The 19,688-nt window shown below is 39.1% G+C and overlaps 1 protein-coding gene across 2 annotated transcripts in view; it reads right to left on the bottom strand.

Moving 5' to 3' along the window:
* The window catches only part of LOC121876484 (putative neural-cadherin 2), a 63,075-nt gene extending 45,411 nt beyond the window's left edge, over positions 1-17,664 (bottom strand). For both annotated transcript variants that reach the window (XM_042381588.1, XM_042381587.1), the window contains exon 1: positions 17,512-17,664. In XM_042381588.1, the coding sequence (XP_042237522.1) occupies positions 17,512-17,647 (136 nt within the window). In that variant the 5' untranslated portion in view covers positions 17,648-17,664. The remainder of the gene's footprint in view (positions 1-17,511) is intronic.
* Between the last annotated feature and the right edge of the window lie 2,024 nt (positions 17,665-19,688).

Below are 19,688 nucleotides of genomic sequence, written 5' to 3' on the forward strand. Positions count from 1 at the left end.
ACTTATATGTTCAGTTCCCCCACTCCCAGACCTAAATTACCTCCTCTCTCTGGTTTTATCCCCCACACACACACACATTCTCCCTTCATTTATTGCCATCCATTCATTTATAGTTCTGTAATGTAATCAATATTAATACTACTACTACTAATAATAAACAATAATAATCGTAAAATATTTATTCAATAAATCGTCGTACAGGTTTAGAGCCCATCTCTTTATGGCCGACAAGTTAGTGGGGTCAGTTTTTACTTTTTAGAAAAGAATGTTTGAAACATATTTACCAAAGTTTTATAAACCCACCCAAAGAATGACCCATAATCCGGGTTTTGGCCAATTGATTCACCACTCTGCTGGGTTTTGCGGTACAATTGACTAACGTAGTAGTCGTTGTAGTCTTCGAGGGTCACGGCGGGGGTACGGAACGGCATTATAGGAGTCATCAGTGTCACTACCTCTAGAGATGAGGGACCCTTCTGCTGGAGCCTGGCTTCGACTTCCCGACAGCACCTAAGGCACATATTTCCATAATAATAATTAGTATATTCTTCAACGGACACGCTAGGGTTACGGAACGGCATTTCAGGATAAATATGCTTCACAGCGTCGTCAGATGAGAAATCCTGTCGGCTGCTGGACGCTTGATATGGGTTGTGCCGCTGCTGGAGGCCATTATGGTCCGTGGTGCTGTACACCCGGAAATTTTTAGGAAACATTCTTGAAAATGTTGATGAGGTACGCTGAGGTGTACTTAGTGAGGTGAACTTAAAATTAGGGCTCAATAATTAATATGGTAAGAGGCCCAACTATACTCTAGTCTGGTATAGTGATGAGTCATGTGTTAATAGAGATGATTTAGTTGATGTAGTGATGATTTAGTTGATGTAGTGATGATTTAGTTGATGTAGTGATGATTTAGTTGATGTAGTGATGATTTAGTTGGTGTAGTGATGATTTAGTTGATGTAGTGATGATTTAGTTGATGTAGTGATGATTTAGTTGATGTAGTGATGATTTAGTTGATGTAGTGATGATTTAGTTGATGTAGTGATGATTTAGTTGGTGTAGTGATGATTTAGTTGATGTAGTGATGATTTAGTTGGTGTAGTGATGATTTAGTTGATGTAGTGATGATTTAGTTGATGCAGTGATGATTTAGTTGATGTAGTGATGATTTAGTTGATGTAGTGATGATTTAGTTGATGTAGTGATGATTTAGTTGATGTAGTGATGATTTAGTTGATGTAGTGATGATTCAGTTGATGTAGTGATGATTTAGTTGATGTAGTGATGATTTAGTTGATGTAGTGATGATTAAGTTGATGTAGTGATGATTTAGTTGATGTAGTGATGATTCAGTTGGTGTAGTGATGATTTAGTTGATGTAGTGATGATTTAGTTGATGTAGTGATGATTCAGTTGATGTAGTGATGATTCAGTTGATGTAGTGATGATTAAGTTGATGTAGTGATGATTTAGTTGATGTAGCGATGATTTAGTTGATGCAGTGATGATTTAGTTGATGTAGTGATGATTTAGTTGATGTAGTGATGATTTAGTTGATGTAGTGATGATTTGATGTTGATGTAGTTGATGTAGTGATGATTTAGTTGATGTAGTGATGATTTAGTTGATGTAGTGATGATTTAGTTGATGTAGTGATGATTTAGCTGATGTAGTGATGATTTAGTTGATGTAGTGATGATTTAGTTGATGTAGTGATGATTTAGTTGATGTAGTGATTTAGTTGATGTAGTGATGATTTAATTGATGTAGTGATGATTTAGTTGATGTAGTGATGATTTAATTGATGTAGTGATGATTTAGTTGATGTAGTGATGATTTAGTTGATGTAGTGATGATTCAGTTGGATGTAGTGATGATTTAGTTGATGTAGTGATGATTTAGTTGATGTAGTGATGATTTAGTTGATGTAGTGATGATTTAGTTGATGTAGTGATGATTTAGTTGATGTAGTGATGATTTAGTTGATTAGTTGATGTAGTGATGATGATTAGTTGGTGTAGTGATGAGTTGATTAGTTGATGTAGTGATGATTTAGTCGATGATTTAGTTGATGTAGTGATGATTCAGTTGATGTAGTGATGATTTAGTTGATGTAGTGATGATTCAGTTGATGTAGCGATGATTCAGTTGATGTAGTGATGATTTAGTTGATGTAGTGATGATTCAGTTGATGTAGTGATGATTTAGTTGATGTAGTGATGATTTAGTTGATGTAGTGATGATTCAGTTGATGTAGTGATGATTCAGTTGATGTAGTGATGATTCAGTTGATGTAGTGATGATTCAGTTGATGTAGTGATGATTCAGTTGATGTAGTGATGATTCACCTAATGACCTATATGGAAATGACAATCTGTTAAATCAAAGGTCCGTTATATGGGAATCTTCCATCTAACGGATTATAATGGAGAGATTAGTCCGTTATATGGAGGTTTCATTGAGTCCGTTATATGGAGGTTTCATTGAGTCCGTTATATGGAGGCTTTATTGAGTCCGTTATATGGAGGTTTCATTGAGTCCGTTATATGGAGGTTTCATTGAGTCCGTTATATGGAGGTTTCACTGAGTCCGTTATATGGAGGTTTCATTGAGTCCGTTATATGGAGGTTTCATTGAGTCCGTTATATGGAGGTTTCACTGAGTCCGTTATATGGAGGTTTCATTGAGTCCGTTATATGGAGGTTTCATTGAGTCCGTTATATGGAGGTTTCACTGTACTTACCAGACACCTTTAGAAATCCAGCAGAAGGTAAAAATCCAATTAAATAGTGTCGAGAGGTGGGGGAGAGGAGGTGGGGACGGGAGGGGGCGGGAGGAGGTGGGGGACGGGAGGAGGTGGGGAGACGGAGGAGGTGGTGGTGGTGGTGGTGGTGGCAGTGCTGTGAAAGATGGTCTGGTCTTACTGGCTGGCTGGTCTAAAAGAGGCCAAAGGTGAAACTTACAGGTATAAGCAGTTGTATTTTCTTTACCACAGTCTATTGCTGCTGGTTTGAGGAACTGTTTTTTTTTTTTTTTAGGTGTGAAATTTTGCCTCGTGAGTGTTGTGTTGTTGGGGTCCCCCGGGGTCAGGCTGGGCACTCGTTCACTGTTGGCTTTTGTATAAGAAAATTAAGCACAATTTCCCCGCACAGTTGTTGTAAAAAGGTTTAGAAATCATGTTTTTTTTGGAGGGGTGGATTATGAGTTTTTTTATTCTGTCGTTTGGTAGCTGACACGAATGCTGTAAAAATCTAAAAAAATAAATAAAAAAATATTGAGCCTGTGACGGGAGTTTAAAATTAGTATAATATTAAATAAACAAAACTCTCCAACCTTATATCTTTCAGGTCGGTGATGACAAAAACCACAAACTGGTCTTTTACGTCTCAAGTTTTCCCCACAAAGTGTTGGTGAATTGTTCAAAGTCGTTTATCACCAAGAGTCATCTCCATACAAATGACCAGCATCCTTCCTTACCAGCTCACGTAAACATGTCGGCAACGGTGTAAAGAATTTGAAGACAATTTTTTGTTTTTATAATTCGATTTAAAACTAATAATTACACTCCTATCTTCATTTGGAATTAATTAACTACGTGTAAAACATAGGCACATTAACTATTGCCTTGTCTCTGTTCCACTAGGGTTAAGGATAATGACTAATAATGCTTAACAAAACTCTAAAATTGCTGTTAGCTTATCATTTTAAATAAGAAAAACCAAACCTAATCTCACATTCATTCCTATACAAAGCCTTCAAAGAGAATGACCAATAATTACGTAGTGTCAGGTAAACTCTCGCCTTTACTCACCTGTCATGACCAAAAAATAAAAGTTTCTATAATATTTTCATGAGTCGATTACTTATCTTACTTTACCGTCAACTCTGAATCTAAGGTTATGTGAGTTTATAGAGACTAAGAAGGCGTCTTTACGGCCTTTCTCGACATTGAGAGTTTATTAAGGTATCCATTTTTAGGAGAGGTTAAAGTTCCTCAGCTGTTACCGCCACATTGTTGGAACATCTTCTCACCACACTCATACTGTCTTTTGATTTGCCCTGTTCATTGTTTATTTCTCCCTTAATACATATAATCTCCCTTAACACGCACTCTTCATGTTACTATCATCAATTATACACTTGTTTCTCAACCTATAACCTTACATGTCATGGTCTTTAAAACAACATAATTCCAGGTACATCAATAATGTTATTGTATATTTCTCAAGGTAACAACTAACAGATAATGAGGCAGAGGGGAGGGGGGGGGGGGGTTGTGAGCTGGGCAAGAGGATAAAACGCTCGTCTCTTGTCCTAAATGTCGTTGGTTCTCATCCAGGGCTCCCCAAGTCGACCCAGTTGTGAATAGGTACCTGACTTTTAGTTGAGGAAGTGGTGGTGGTCGAGTGCAGTGTTAGACATATTAAGTTTTTGTTTATCGCGGTTTACAGTATGTGTTCAGTGTACTGCATCCGCACTGCCCCTCATCACACTCCCGATATTCGTTCTCATAATAAATAGGAAGCGATTATTGCATCCGGGCGACATCCACTAATAGAATTGTTCTTTATCGTGTTTTTTCTACTTTCATATTTATTTTCCTCATTCTAAAAACCTAACCTAAACTAACCTAAACTAACCCAACCTAACCTAACCTATCGCAGTATCCAGTCACTTATGAAAGATTCCTACGTGATCGATGATGTCAGATTATTTCAGCTTTAAATAATTTTACTTTTTATTTTTTCTCTTGGTAGACTTTTATACAGCTTGGGGTGGGAGGGGGGCGTCCTGCGGTAAGAGGTAGGTCCGTTGGGATGACTCTCGTGTCCTGAAGGATTATGATATTCCGGGTAAGAGGTGGGTCCGTTGGGATGACTCTCGTGTCCTGAAGGATTATGATATTCCGGGCCAAGGAAGTTCCTGCTACAGATCCTGGGTCTTGAGTCACACAGGTTCCCACGGTGATTATTTCTCGTAACTTAAGATTAAGAGAAGTCACTGAACTGATCTTTTTTTCTCTCTTTTTATTTTTTAGGGAATAACCCACCAGGGCACAATCATATGATAAATAATAATAATAATAATAATAATAATAATAATAATAATAATAATAATAATAATAATAATAATAATAATAATAATAATAATAATAATAATATTAATAATACTAATACTAATAATAATAATAATAATAATAATAATAATAATAATAATAATAATAATAATAATAATAATAATAATAATAATAATAATAATAATAATAATAATAATAATAATAATAATAATATTAATAATAATAATAATAATAATAATAATTATAATAATAATAATAATAATAATAATAATAATAATAATAATAATAATAATAATAATAATAATAATAATAATAATAATAAAAGATGAATATTGAGAAACGAAATATGTATGTTGTGTTGTCAAAGTACAAGAAACAGTTGAGACCCTGCAATTGTATGTAAATGAGGCAGAAAGTCAGATCAACAACCTGATATTGATATTGAAACAGTTTATTGAGCCGGAAGAACACAGATACAGAGTCGATAAAAAACCATAATACTAACATGGCTGAGCCAGTTGAGGGCCTGAACTCTTTTGGTCACAATTTTCGTGATGCCATATGGCGGCAGGGTCCACCATTAGACAACACATTATGCTTCCAATATCTTCCCAGTACCTCCCTGTTTGGTAGCTGCCTACTACCTGTCTACTTAACTAAACTATGAAAATTACCCCAAATGGCTTCAAATTGACACTAGATTCAATTACTTAACACCTGATACAATCAACTTACAGCGAAACCTTTATTTAACGGACTAAGTGGAGACAAAAGTACCTTATATCGAAGATCCATTAGATATGAAACCTTTATATAGCGGACCACTAGCAGAGACAAATCCGTTATTAGGAGACGACGCAGTTCAAGATGCGTTCCTTGACTGGTGCTACGTGAACACCTTTAATTATTGAAGACCCGATATACCTTGCTACTTTTAATGTTACTTTTGTACACGTGGCTTAATAGACCGGTCAGGCTTATACACACGACTCTGTTTACAAGGATTAGTGATCGTAGGAAAGCTCTGTGATTCTGTCGTCATGGCGGCCTCTCAAGATGAAATAATTACTCTTGCGATTCTTCCAATATTTGATTTAACTTTTTTTTTCCTCGACATTAACTTTTACCTCGATTTTGTTGAGTGATTTTAATAATGAAGTTTAAATACGGAAGCTTGGGTTAAGTTTGGTTAGGTTAGGTTAGGTTAGGCTGCACTCCTCCTTAGGTAGGGTAGGATAGGGTAGGTTAGAATTAGGGTTGGTTAATCTTCAAGTGAAATAAACCAGGGTGTCTAATTTTCAAGTGATCCGGAACAAAAATAAAAAGGCCAAACTATAACAAAACCCGCCCTTATTTTCTGAGGTCGGTAGCGGGAAAACTCTTCAGACTGGAATTACGTTTTGAAAGTCTGTGGTGTTAGTGTAAGTCTGAATCACAACACCCGAGGCATTATGAGGGAACTGTTGGTAGGTAGGAGGGTGGTGGTAGATGATGGTGGTAGGTGGTGGTGGAAGGTGGCAGGTTCTGGTGGTGGTAGGTGGTGGTGGTGGTGGTGGTGGTGGTGGTGGTGGCAGGCAGGCAGGGAGGCAAGCAGGTGATGATGATATTAGTGGTAGATGGCAGGTGGTAGTGGTGGCAGGCAGGAAGGCAGGCAGATGAGGGTGGTAGTGTTAGTAGTGGTGGTAGTGGGTGAGTTGTGTTAATATGGACACAAGTTACTGCAGTTACCCAGAGTTGTAGAGAGTGAATAGTTGACACCTGGTCTTATCAGCTACCTGGATTAATTAGTCAAAACACACACACACACACACACACACACAAACACACACACACTCACCTTTATATCATCTTGAGTTTTAATCCTTTTTGCGCCAATAAAAACAATTTGTGAACTTTCAAGACATTTTTACATGAATAACAAAAATTTTTTAGCTCAGGTTGCCATGACTACAAGACGCCAACAATCATAGGTCTCACTCCCATCTCTGCTGTACCGACAATACCCCTCCTCCCCCCACCCCCCCTCACACCCCCTCACCTCCTAAAAAACAACAATCATAGAAACATTCTTGACCTGATTTTAAAGACGGGATTTTTTTTTCTTCTCTCTAGCCATTTTGCAACTGATTACAGCGAGCAGTGAGGTTATTTGATTTGGCTCGGGAAGAAATGAGTTTGATAAGAGAGCAGCGGGCAAGACGCAGAGGAACGCCTGATAAGATTGTGTGCAGAGAGGGAGAAAAAAATCGCGAGATAAGACGTGTTTGGAAATTTATATTATTTAGATGTTTGCACATTTTTTTTATAACATAATTTAAAAATAACTTAATCATAATAGTAAAATAGTAACTTTATTGTGGTGTGTTATATATTATACAAAATACATTCCTATATTTCTTCACTACAAATATACGGTTTATATATATATATATATATATATATATATATATATATATATATATATATATATATATATATATATATATATATATATATATAAAATCAACGTCCTCACCAGCCAGGACTCGAACCCTCAACCTACTGCGTGGGACCATGGAACGCTACCGACCTTGCCACAAAGACACTAAAAGCAGTTCTAGACTATGTTATATTTCACACAAAGCCTGTTCATCGAGCTGATGGCGCCGTGAACCTCCCATTGGGAACTGCCCGTGCCATTTATGTGGATGTCAGTAGCATTTTACCCAATCCACATAAATGGCACGGGCAGTTCCCAATGGGAGGTTCACGGCGCCATCAGCTCGATGAACAGGCTTTGTGTGAAATATAACGTAGTCTAGAACTGCTTTTAGTGTCTTTGTGGCATGATTGGTAGCGTTCCCTGGTCCCACGCAGTAGGTTGAGGGTTTGAGTCCTGGCTGGTGAGGTCGTTGATTATATGTTCAAAGTCCGCATGTTATATGGACTAAAAATAAAGTATATATAAATATATATATATATATATATATATATATATATATTATATATATATATATATATATATATATTATATATATATATATATATATATATATATATATATATATATATATATATATATATATATATATATATATATATATATATATATATACTATATACTGCATATATTTTTGTCTTTCTTTAGATCTTTAAATATATGGAAAAAAAATATTTATAGGAACAAATAATAATAGCAATCTATATGTAAAACGATGTCTAAAGCTTGGCTACAACACACACACACACACACACACACGTCACTGTACATCACTCGGAAACATCCAACATGTTTAAAATACTGACTTGATTCATGACGGAGGCGTGAAGAGAGATAAATTCGTCAGAATCAGTAAAAAGTAAGTTTGAGAGTACAGAAGGTTATTTATGTATAGTTTAGACCATTAACAGCTGCCGTGTTAGGTGTCTGGGGTCCTAATGGTGTGTTAGATTACTACTAGACTCCTATCACCAGGCTGCCAGGAGGGGTACTAGAGTCAGGGCAGTGTGTGTGATGGGGGGTCGTTAGTGCGTGAGTGTAGCCCCGCTGTGGGTGTAAATGACCTCGTTCATTCTGTTTATACTGCTGCCGTAAACAACATCATAGCAGGTCACCATCACACGACCACAGTCCTTCCCTCCTCCCCTCCCTCCCTCACTCTCCCTTCATCCCTATTCCCCTCACTCATCCACCCATCCTCATACTCCTAACACCTCACTCAACTCATCTTCTTCACATTCCCTCCACCCTTCCACATTCCCCTCACCCTTCCTGCATTCCCCACCCCTTCCATGGCCCCCCACCTTTCCACATTCCCTAACCCTTCCACATCCCCCCACCCCTCCACATTCCCCCACCCTCCACACCCCCCCCAACCTCCACATTCCCCCACCCTCCACATCCCACCCTCCACACATTCCCCACCCACACCCCCCACCCTCCACATCTCATCCTCCACATTCCCCTCACCCTCCACATTCCCCCACCCCTCCATATTCCCCCTCACCCTTCCACATTCCCTCACCTTCCACATTCCCCTCACCCTTCCACATTCCCCTCACCCTTCCACATTCCCCTCACCCTTCTACATTCCCTTCACCGCCACTAATCCCAATTCCCTCATCCACTCCGTCTTCATTATCTTCACTATATTCCTGCCAACATCACTACCACCATTACTACCACCATTACCACCACCATTACTACCACCATTACCACCACCATTACTACCACCATTACTACCACCATCACTACCACCATTACCACCACCACCATTACTACCACCACCACAACTATCATCACCCCCATCACCAATATGACAACTACTACCACTACCACCACCACTACAACCAATCCCCATCCCCAGTGCTACAAACATGACGACCACAATCACAACCACCACCAACCAATCAGTAGATAGGTGGTAATGGCGAGGTAGTTGTGGTACACGACACACACACACACACACACACACACACACACACACACACACACACACACACACACATCTGGGCTGTGTTGTCAATAGTTACTTCGTATCTTATGAGGCCATCAGGTACCTGGCTCCCCCCCCCCTCACCTGCTCTTACCTGTGTTACGGCTATGCATATTCCAGCACCCACCTCACACACAAGGGTCGTGACTGCCTCTCCTTATAGATTCAGTTGATTAAGAATAAAAATAGGAACACACTTACACTGGGATGACTGAAGGAGGAGCAGGGGGAGGTCACAAGCCCAACTTCCTAAGATAAACAAACATTCACGTCTTGAGAGAAAGAAAACAAACAAACAAAAATGAAAGACAAACTAATAAAAGCGGGAACTGTTGGTTGTTAACTGACGAGTTGGACATGTGTGTTGTTCAGAGTCAATGGCTGACACACACACACACACAGTCAAGCACACAGTCACACAGCCACACACACACACACACACACACACACAGTCACACACACACACACACACACACACACACACACACACACACACACACACACACACACACACACACAGCCATACACACACACACACACACAGTCACACAGAAACACACACACACACACACACAGCCACACAGCCACACACACACACACACACACACACACACACACACACACACACACACACACACACACACACACAGCCATACACACACACACACACAGCCCACATTGGTGAAACACACACACACACACACACACACACACACACACACACACACACACACACACACACACACACATGTGCTGTTAAAGGTAATCTGTTAATACAATTAGCCAGAGGGGTAAACCTTGTCATCACACACTGCCACGACACCAACTCTCAATGGTCAATAACGTACTGACCCCATCCACTCCCTACTGTGTGTGTGTGGTGAGAGAGAGAGAGAGAGAGAGAGAGAGAGAGAGAGAGAGAGAGAGAGAGAGAGAGAGAGAGAGAAAGAGAGAGAGGTACCTCGCACTGCAGTTGTCGACAAGAGCAACACCCCAGAGACACATACGTTATCTACAGCAGCACATCAGGAAACAACATTCGCATTCTGGGAGAGTCTGCTCCAACACACAGTGCTTGTATGACTTACGTTTGGTGGCCACGATACAGCTGCTGCCTCGTAAACAAACATCACAGCACTGAGGTTTTCATCCAAGTTGGGAGAAATTCAGTTTTTCTCCTTTATAAATGATGGTTAAAGTTTTCTGGGGCGGTGGGGGACGGGTGGGGGAGGGGTGGGGTATGTGGGGGAGGGGTGGGGTGTGAGAGGATTAGGTGGGGAGGTGGGGAGTGGGGGAGGTTTCTATGTTAATAAGGTGGGTAAACAGTCGCTGATCTGAGGTAACATCTGTTAGCCTCGTCATTCATTATCAGGGACAGAGGAGACGATGTGTGTTTACTGCGCCGTGACTAAGTCCCTCAAAACCCAAGTAATCTCACACCTACGAAGACAAACACCTCTTGCTTAAGTGTTCCCAGGCGAAGATGATCAATGATACGCTTATGTGGATGTCGAGGAACACACACACACACACACACACACACACACACACACACACACACACACACACACACACACACACACACACACACACACACACACACACACACACACTGACCTCGCACTACACATCCCAGAAGTTCTCATGATTTACCAGTTCTAAAATCTGGTGGTTCTAAGTATACATCAAGCCGACTGTGTGTGTGTGTGTGTTGAAACAGGGTGAGGGGCGTTCTCAACCATGATTCAAGAAACAGATAAAAATCGTATATCCTTTTAAGAAATTTCAGGGGATGGGGTGTGAGGTCGTGGTTTGTGGCCACTTCGGACACGCTGTCGAGTGTGTGTATGTGTGTGTGTGTGTGTGTGTGTGTGTGTGTGTGTGTGTTAGATGCTGGCCAGCTGATAAGACGACCGCGGGAAGGTAAAGAAATATGTTTGGAAACTTGTCTCAACTTTATGCTGGTTACGTGTGTGTGTGTGTGTGTGTGTGTTCTTGGATCTCTCTCTCTCTCTCTCTCTCTCTTCTTTTCATTTGTCTGTTTCTCTCACTTTCTCTTTTCATTTCCGTTACCTTTTCCCTCTGCAAGAATCTTTTCCCTTTACTTTCTTTATTCCCTTTCCCCTCCCCCCTCTTTCTCTCTCTCACCCTTCCCTCTCATCCTCTATTCCTTTTCCCCTTCCACCAGTCTCTCTCCCCTCTCAATCTCTCTCCATTCCCCCACCTTTCTCCCCTTCTCTTCCTCTCATCGATCTTTAATAACTGCCACAAAGATCTTGGCTAGGGTTTACTTTCTTATTAACTAGCATCAATATACTCGTCACAGGAAGGGCGTTGGAGCCGGTAATATAATGTTAATCTCTTTCGTGAAGTTTTAATGTGTTAATAAGTTGTTCAAGAGAAGAAAAAAAAAATATCTGGGAGCTTAAATCAATGTTGCGTTGTGGTCTTATGCTTCGTAATTTAACTCCGGGTTGTGTAATCACTCATTGAACTGATTAATATATGTTGAGGCGATAATGATAATGATGGTGATTATAGTAGTATTGTAATATAAATTGGTACTACTACTACTACTACTACTAATAATAATAAAAATAATAATAATGAAAACAACAATAATAATAATAATAAGAGTAATAATAACAATAATAATAACAGTAGTAATAATAATAACAATAATGATAATAATAATAATAACAATAATAATCGTAATAATAATAATAATAATAGTAATAACAACAACATTATTTCAGTGTCAGGAGACGGTACAGAGGCTACAGGTAGAGGCTGCCAGATCTGGGGGGTTGATCCTCTTAAGCTCAGAGGCTCTTATACGGATCCTAGAGCTTCCTGCAATTGAACATTCAAAGGCAGGGGACGATTATCAAATATCCTATGACCATTGCCACCCACCATCGTACAGAGATACTAAAATATGGTTATGGTATAGAGATGGTATGTTTATAGATGTACCAGTATGTTCATATGGTTCAGTTGTATATTAGTGTTTCTGTCTGGCATCAAAATGTTCAGGTTTTGGGAAAGATTTTTTTGGCGGGTGTTTTTTGGCGGGATTTTTTAGGCGGGTGTTTTTTGGCGGGTGTTTTTTGGCGGGTGTTTTTTTGCAGATTTTTTTAGGCGGGATTTTTGGGGGAATTTCTTAGACGGGATTTTTTTGCGGGTATTTTTAGTGGGATATTTTGGGGGGTGAGAGATGATAAGAGAAGGTAAGAGAGATACGGTGGACTTAATTTACTGTCTGTGATATAAAGTTTGGGTACGTACGAGTGTATTAATATGATAGAGAATAATTAATATACAGCAGCTCAAATACTGATTAAAGATTCAGTAGGGTTTTATGATGTAGCTGGATTAGGTTAGGTTAGGTTAGGTTAGGTTAGGTTCAGTAACCGTATCTCTAACGTGAAAGTTGTCAGGTAAGGGTGATGTACCCTCGAGTCCTTGGGTCAGGTAAGGCTCAAGGCTCTCACCCCGAAGGCCTTCAAGGGTTGCGTGTGATTAAAATTCATAATCAGTCTCAAAAGCTCGTACAATTATTCTCCTCTTAAACTGTGAATATATAATCGCTCCTAATTGCCTCGTTTAGCCTCAAAGATAGCAATTAAATTTCTTATATCGCCAAAAAATTGCACTTACGGGTTTACAGGATCTTGACTCTCTCTCAGCCTCACGTAGGAGAAAAACATTAACGTGTGAACCTTGGAGAGTCTACAGCCACGATACTAATCATTGTACAGTATATTGCAGGTACTTGGTGGGGAGGTGTTGAGTGTGTACAGTATTGCAGAGGCACTTGGGGAGGAGCTGAGTGTGTACAGTATTGCAGAGGCACTTGGGGAGGAACTGAGTGTGTCCAGGAAGCTATTAACGCATGACTTACAGACCCACAAGGGAGACGTTTCAACCAGCTGCCAGGTAAATTATTCCCACCAAATATATACAACGTTGTGAAATTTCAGCTGAACATTAATATCAACAGAACGGAACTACTCTAAGTTGTATCCGGGAACTGACGAGTACTTTTTGTCCAACAAATATACTTATAAACTACATTGTTAAGTGACTTGTACTTTAATGCCCAAATTACTTTAGATATATATACAGTGTGTAAAATATAGAACCACTTTACTAGGCTATTTTATTAAGTAATTGTTATATGAAGAAAATATTCAATGATATACCGACAATATATTTATTTTATTTGAACATTATTGTAGTTTACGAGGGAAAAAAATAAGGAATTCGCTTAAATTTATATAGAGATTCAGATGGTGTATATTGAATCCTTTCCTATATCGTATTAATTAAAGAGGTGTGGAGTCCCCCGTTCCCAATTCTACCTGTTCTCAATGACCTAAAATAAACAAGAGACTTCCTTACTGCAGCTCTAACCACCTGTGTAGAATATATTATTATTACCTACTCAAACCCCCCCCCCAAAAAAAAAAATTATTATACTGAGGATAAATTGATCACTTTCATTAGTTTGTTTGTATGTCTGCTCTCTTGTGTTCCTTTCATATACAATCTGATCTTTAGGGAAATTTCACAGGTATTTAGTCTATGCTAATCTAAGCCAGGGTCAAAGGTCATCGTAAAAGGTTATAATCCTCTTCTAACGTCCAGTTATGAACCTAACCTAACAAATTGATGTCATAAAGATTGCCAACATCAACCTGAAGAAATTAGCAACTAACAGTTCGCGAGTTTGGTCTGATCTCATAATTAAGGGTTATTAAAGAAGAACAGCAATCACTGTTTACTTTGCACAGTCCATGAAAGGTTAATGAACTGATACATCGTAAAGGCAAGGCATTGTGTAACTTGTGATTCTCTACCACAAACTATACGGCTATGGTTCGCTGGGTAAGTTTAGAACACCTGGTACCTACACTTGTATATATCATAGAGAGAGAGAGACAACATATAAAATGATCTAATCTGACTACAATTATGCCAGGGATAATCCTCTCATCCATAAGAATATTTTGTAGGTTCGATCATTTGTAATTATAATTTTACTGGTGAGGTCGTGGCTTTTCTCCCCGTCACTATCATAATTCGTCCTTTTAACAATAATACATTTTAGCTAAATCTACAGGTCCTACAGTACGTGATGGTTGGAGGATTTAGTCAACCTACATAATAAATTTCTTTGAATGATAACTGGGAAGATATATTATTCAGTACAAAACGACGACTCTCTACTCACTAAATTCAAGTAAGGAAATGTGAGAAATGTGAGAAATGATTGACGTGTCGTTTTTACTTGTTTAGGCCAGAGAACACGGGAAGCTGACCCTCTAAAGCTGAACCCTCAGAACCAGAACTTTCCTACGTACAGCAAACGGGAGTTAAAAAAAAAATGAACTTGGCTAATTTACGTAAAAAAATTCTCTCTTTAGACACAAGATCCAGCGAATCAATGGTTTATTATTCAACTGCAAGTAGTGAACATAACCACTAATAATCCACAGTAACATGTCTATATAACTCACAAGAAAAAAAAAATGCTCAGTTTACAGTGTAGGCTGACAGACGCGTGTTAACCATTGAAGTTAAAAATGCAAGATGAGGAGTGAGTCCCCCTCTGGAATGTGCTGTACTCCGCCACTCCGCGCTCTGGGATGCCTTGGGAGGAACCAGCTCAACGGAATATTCCCCAGTCTGCCTCATGTACAGTCTATATCGTAGAGTCCAAGTCACAGAACAACACAAAAATAGGTGTTTACTGTACTGTATTCATTAATTTATAGTAGTTGTTGTCTAGAGGATTAATTAATTTAGTTTACATACTACCAGCGGTTTGTTGATGAAATGTAGACAGTCACGAAAGCACCAACAACCCTGGTCTCCTACACACACACACACACACACACACACACACACACACACACACACACACACACACTGAAATATGTAATCTTCTATAAGAACAATGTTGTCTTGGGTATTATTACTCTTGAGGGTAAAAGAGAGAGAGAGAGAGGGAAGGATTATAATATATACCACATGTATACTGTATACTTCATAACTATGTATACTTTACTTCATCACGGCTTTTACCTCTTCATACAGAGTAATCCGAAACAAGAATAAATATGGATACATTTCTGACGTTTATTTCTTATCTCTTCTACGTAGTCTGGTTTATAATTCTCACCAGACTTAGTAACATAACCGACCGACTCACTCGCACACTGATGTTCTCTTGATGTTAATTCCCTTCAATAGTTTTATGGGGCTAAAAATCAGTAGTTTATGGAGCTAAAATCAATAGTTTGTTTATGAGGTTAAAAATCAGTGATGCCAACCTTGTCCCCATGATATAAGCCATTAATAATACAAGGTTATGAGGTTTTCCTTTATGATCAATGTTGGTAACGATGCCTCGCGTTATGATAATGTTATATACTGTTGATGTCAAATTCTCCTTTCTAAAACTTTCACCATTTTATCATTATTTTCGTTACGTAATTATGCTAATAAACGTCACTTGAAACTCATCCAAATTAATGCTACAATATTATTTTAACTCCCTTAATTATTTTTCATAGTATGGTAAAAGTATTTTGTTTCATTTATTTATATAATCTTTTGTGTGAATTTAGTATTAAATTTTTCATGAATTATCCTTGACTCTTCTTTCATTTTTTCAACAGTTTTTCAGTCAACAGAGGTCATTATTCCGTACGTGTAAATGTTGAACGGATGCAAGTACTGTACCTTGGCCAGCACACCCTCCAACCCTGCCTGCCAGTACTACAGTCTTCCACAGTTCGATGATGCTGAGGTTAAAAGCCAATAACAGGTAGCAGGAGGAAGATGAGAGCTTTTGGATCTAAATTCCACTCTGGGGCCTCCAAGGCGCTATTAACACCATCACGATTTAGAAACGAAAAGTTGAACGTTGGAAAGTTGCCCAAACATGTTTTTATTCTGAAGAAGATTCTCTCTTACGTACCCCGAGCATCAACGACCCAAGGAGCCTTCTCAGTACACACACACACACACACACACACACACACACACACACACACACACACACATCAGTAATATGAGTGGCTAAGACTGGTAGTAGTTCAGTAGACGGTTCTAGTGGTGGTGGTGGTCCCGCGGGTTGAAACATACACTGCAGGCTATACATTCACCCGCACAGGACAGGTCAGGTCAGGTCAGGTCAGGTCAACAGGTCAACGCATCAAAGGAGGTGTCGACGCCTCCTGCCCGGGATGACTCAGTTCACGACGGTCAACTGAAGTAAATTTACGTCTGGTTTGTGTATCAAGTTGAGGTTTGTTGATATAAGAGTGGCAGGCTATTTTCTTTTTTAAGGAATAATAATGTAAACAGTAAAGCAGCTTTTGTTTGTGCTTGGTTAGGTAAACAATATAAGGAAAGCAGAATAAGTGTCCCTCGAGCTTAAAACATGTACACGCTGTTTGGCCCGCCCGGCACATCACACTCCAGCCCGACACATCACACTCCAGCCAGACACATCACACTCAAACCGCCTCTCTCCCTCCACTCCAACTAATCCTCGAGGCAGCGCTCATACCCGGCCAATATTTCCGTCCAAAATGTTGCATGGACCGGGATTACTTATTGCAAACATCCAGAATTCGCAACTTAAAAACATGATGAGATTTTAACACTGGACGCTATTTTTTTTCCAATACTCTGTACATACTTGTCTCTATGAGTTACTATTTTTTACATGTTAACTGCTGCTGCATTATGATTATTATTATTATTATTATTATTATTACAATTCTATTATTATTTTTTTGTATACTTCTGGGAAAATTTCAAACGACCATAGGACCTCCACCACTTCCACCCACCCTCCACACACCACCCACCCACACCCCCCCACACACCCCCCACACACCACCCACCCACACCCCCCCACACCAACCCCCCACTTACCATTGGTGATCTGCTCCCCCAGTGGGATGAGCAACGGCATCAGGACGTTGACGGCCATGGCGGCGAATCCACGACGCCAACAAGCCGCCCACCGCCGCCCACACTTCCTGACGGCTCGCTTCCTCGGTGACACCATTCACAACGCTGCCGCGCACCTCATCTGACCTACGGGAGGAAAGTAAACACGTGAGGTTAGGTTAGGTTAAGTTTGGTTAGGTTAGGTTTGGTTAGGTTAGGTACAGACGAGAACTTGACCCGGAGACTTAAAGGTTTATTTACAGTAAACTTCAGGTGTGAGACTGATAAAACGTTGTACACAAATGGCTGCATAATAGGAGCATCAGGGAGTAAATATTATAGCGAATTACAATTAGGTGCAACTGTTATAATGATGTGTTAAACTGTTACAGTATAATGCTGTGTTCCACTTATAATGCTGTGTTGAGCCTTTCATGATACTGTTAAACTGTTATAATGCTGTGTTCCACTTATAATGCTGTGTTAAACTGTTATAATACTGTTAAACTGTTATAATGCTGTGTTCCACTTATAATGCTGTGTTAAACTGTTATAATACTGTTAAACTGTTATAATGCTGTGTTCCACTTATAATGCTATGTTAAACTGTTATAATACTGTTAAACTGTTATAATGCTGTGTTCCACTTATAATGCTGTGTTGAGCCTTTCATGATACCATCGCCAGCTAGCAGGTCATATCAGCCAAGGTCTATATATATTTCTACCTTGATATCAGCCCAGAAGGTTCAATTACCCCACGTCCCTCATCGATAAACACGGCTGCGTTACCTTAATAACACACCTCACCTCACTCTCTTCACCTGGATGAGGATTCCCAGGCCTTCCTACGTTAATTTCTCACTTATGACCAAAGGCGTGAGTGTCGGCCTAATTTCATGATTTGAAGCACGAGGCAGTGATGCAAATTATGTCCAGCTTATACCGAGAGTCTGAATTGACGCTGTCTCGAATTATCACAAACCTAACCTAACCAAACCTAACCTAAGCAAACCTAACCTAACCTAACCAAACCAAACATAACCATACCTAACCTAAACTAACCTAACCAAACCTAACCTAACCCAATCTAACCTAACCTAACCTAATCTAACCCAATCTAACCTAACCAAACCAAACCTAACCAAACCTAACCAAACCTAACTTAACCAAACCTAACCAAAACATTTCGTTGTATTTTCAGGCTTAATCGCACACTATCGCAGGAACGCTTGACACACACACACACACACACACACACACACACACACACATACACACACACTATTGTATACGAGGAAAATTTGGCTAATAAGTTTTTGATGACGCCTTAATTCATAGAGTGACGGCAGGTAACACAGGTAAGTATATTTTAATGATCAATCACCACATAAACTTGACACACCTGTGATAGTTGGGAGCCATTATAGTACATCGCTTTATGGCTCTAAATGACTCTACTACATTTAGAGTTTGGTGTTTGGTAGAGTGTGAATGAGTTTAGTAGCCTCGACTCTTATTTCATCTAACTACTGGTAGCCTGAAAAAAAAAAACTTAATGTGTTTGTTTATTTTGGTGTTTGTGTGTATGTTTATTTATATATTTGTGTTTTTTTATTTTTTGTGTTTGTGTTTTTTGTGTTTGTGTGTTTGTTTATTTTTATATTTGTGTTTTTTTTATTTTTTGTGTTTGTGTGTTTGCTTGTTTTTGTTTGTTTAATATATTTTTATGAACATTGATGTGAAAGTATCCTAGAATCTTCCTTCTATTATTGCCGAGTTGAGAGCAAGATGCTGTATGTATTCCTCTCACTCCATAATAATTCTGGTACTTGAAACAATTCCTTTTATTACATCACAGGTTAATTAAAATCCCCATAACAAAATAAGAATTAATAATAATATAATACTCATCATTTACTGAATTAAATCTTATCATTTTGTATCTTCAAACACTATAAGTAATTCTGGTATTAATAAAACACACAAATTCTACCTGGTAATCTTATTAGTTTCATGTAAATTAAATTAATGTTTCAATGATATTAAGTATTACTGTGCCTCAATAACTATGGTTTTTGACCGTGTGTGTGTGTGTGTGTGTGTGCGTGTGGGTGTGTGTGTGTGTGTGTGGGTGTGCTGTGTGTGTGTGTGTGTGTG

This window comes from Homarus americanus, unplaced genomic scaffold, assembly GCF_018991925.1.
Source record: "Homarus americanus isolate GMGI-L3 unplaced genomic scaffold, GMGI_Hamer_2.0 scaffold42442, whole genome shotgun sequence".
Taxonomy (NCBI): domain Eukaryota; kingdom Metazoa; phylum Arthropoda; class Malacostraca; order Decapoda; family Nephropidae; genus Homarus; species Homarus americanus.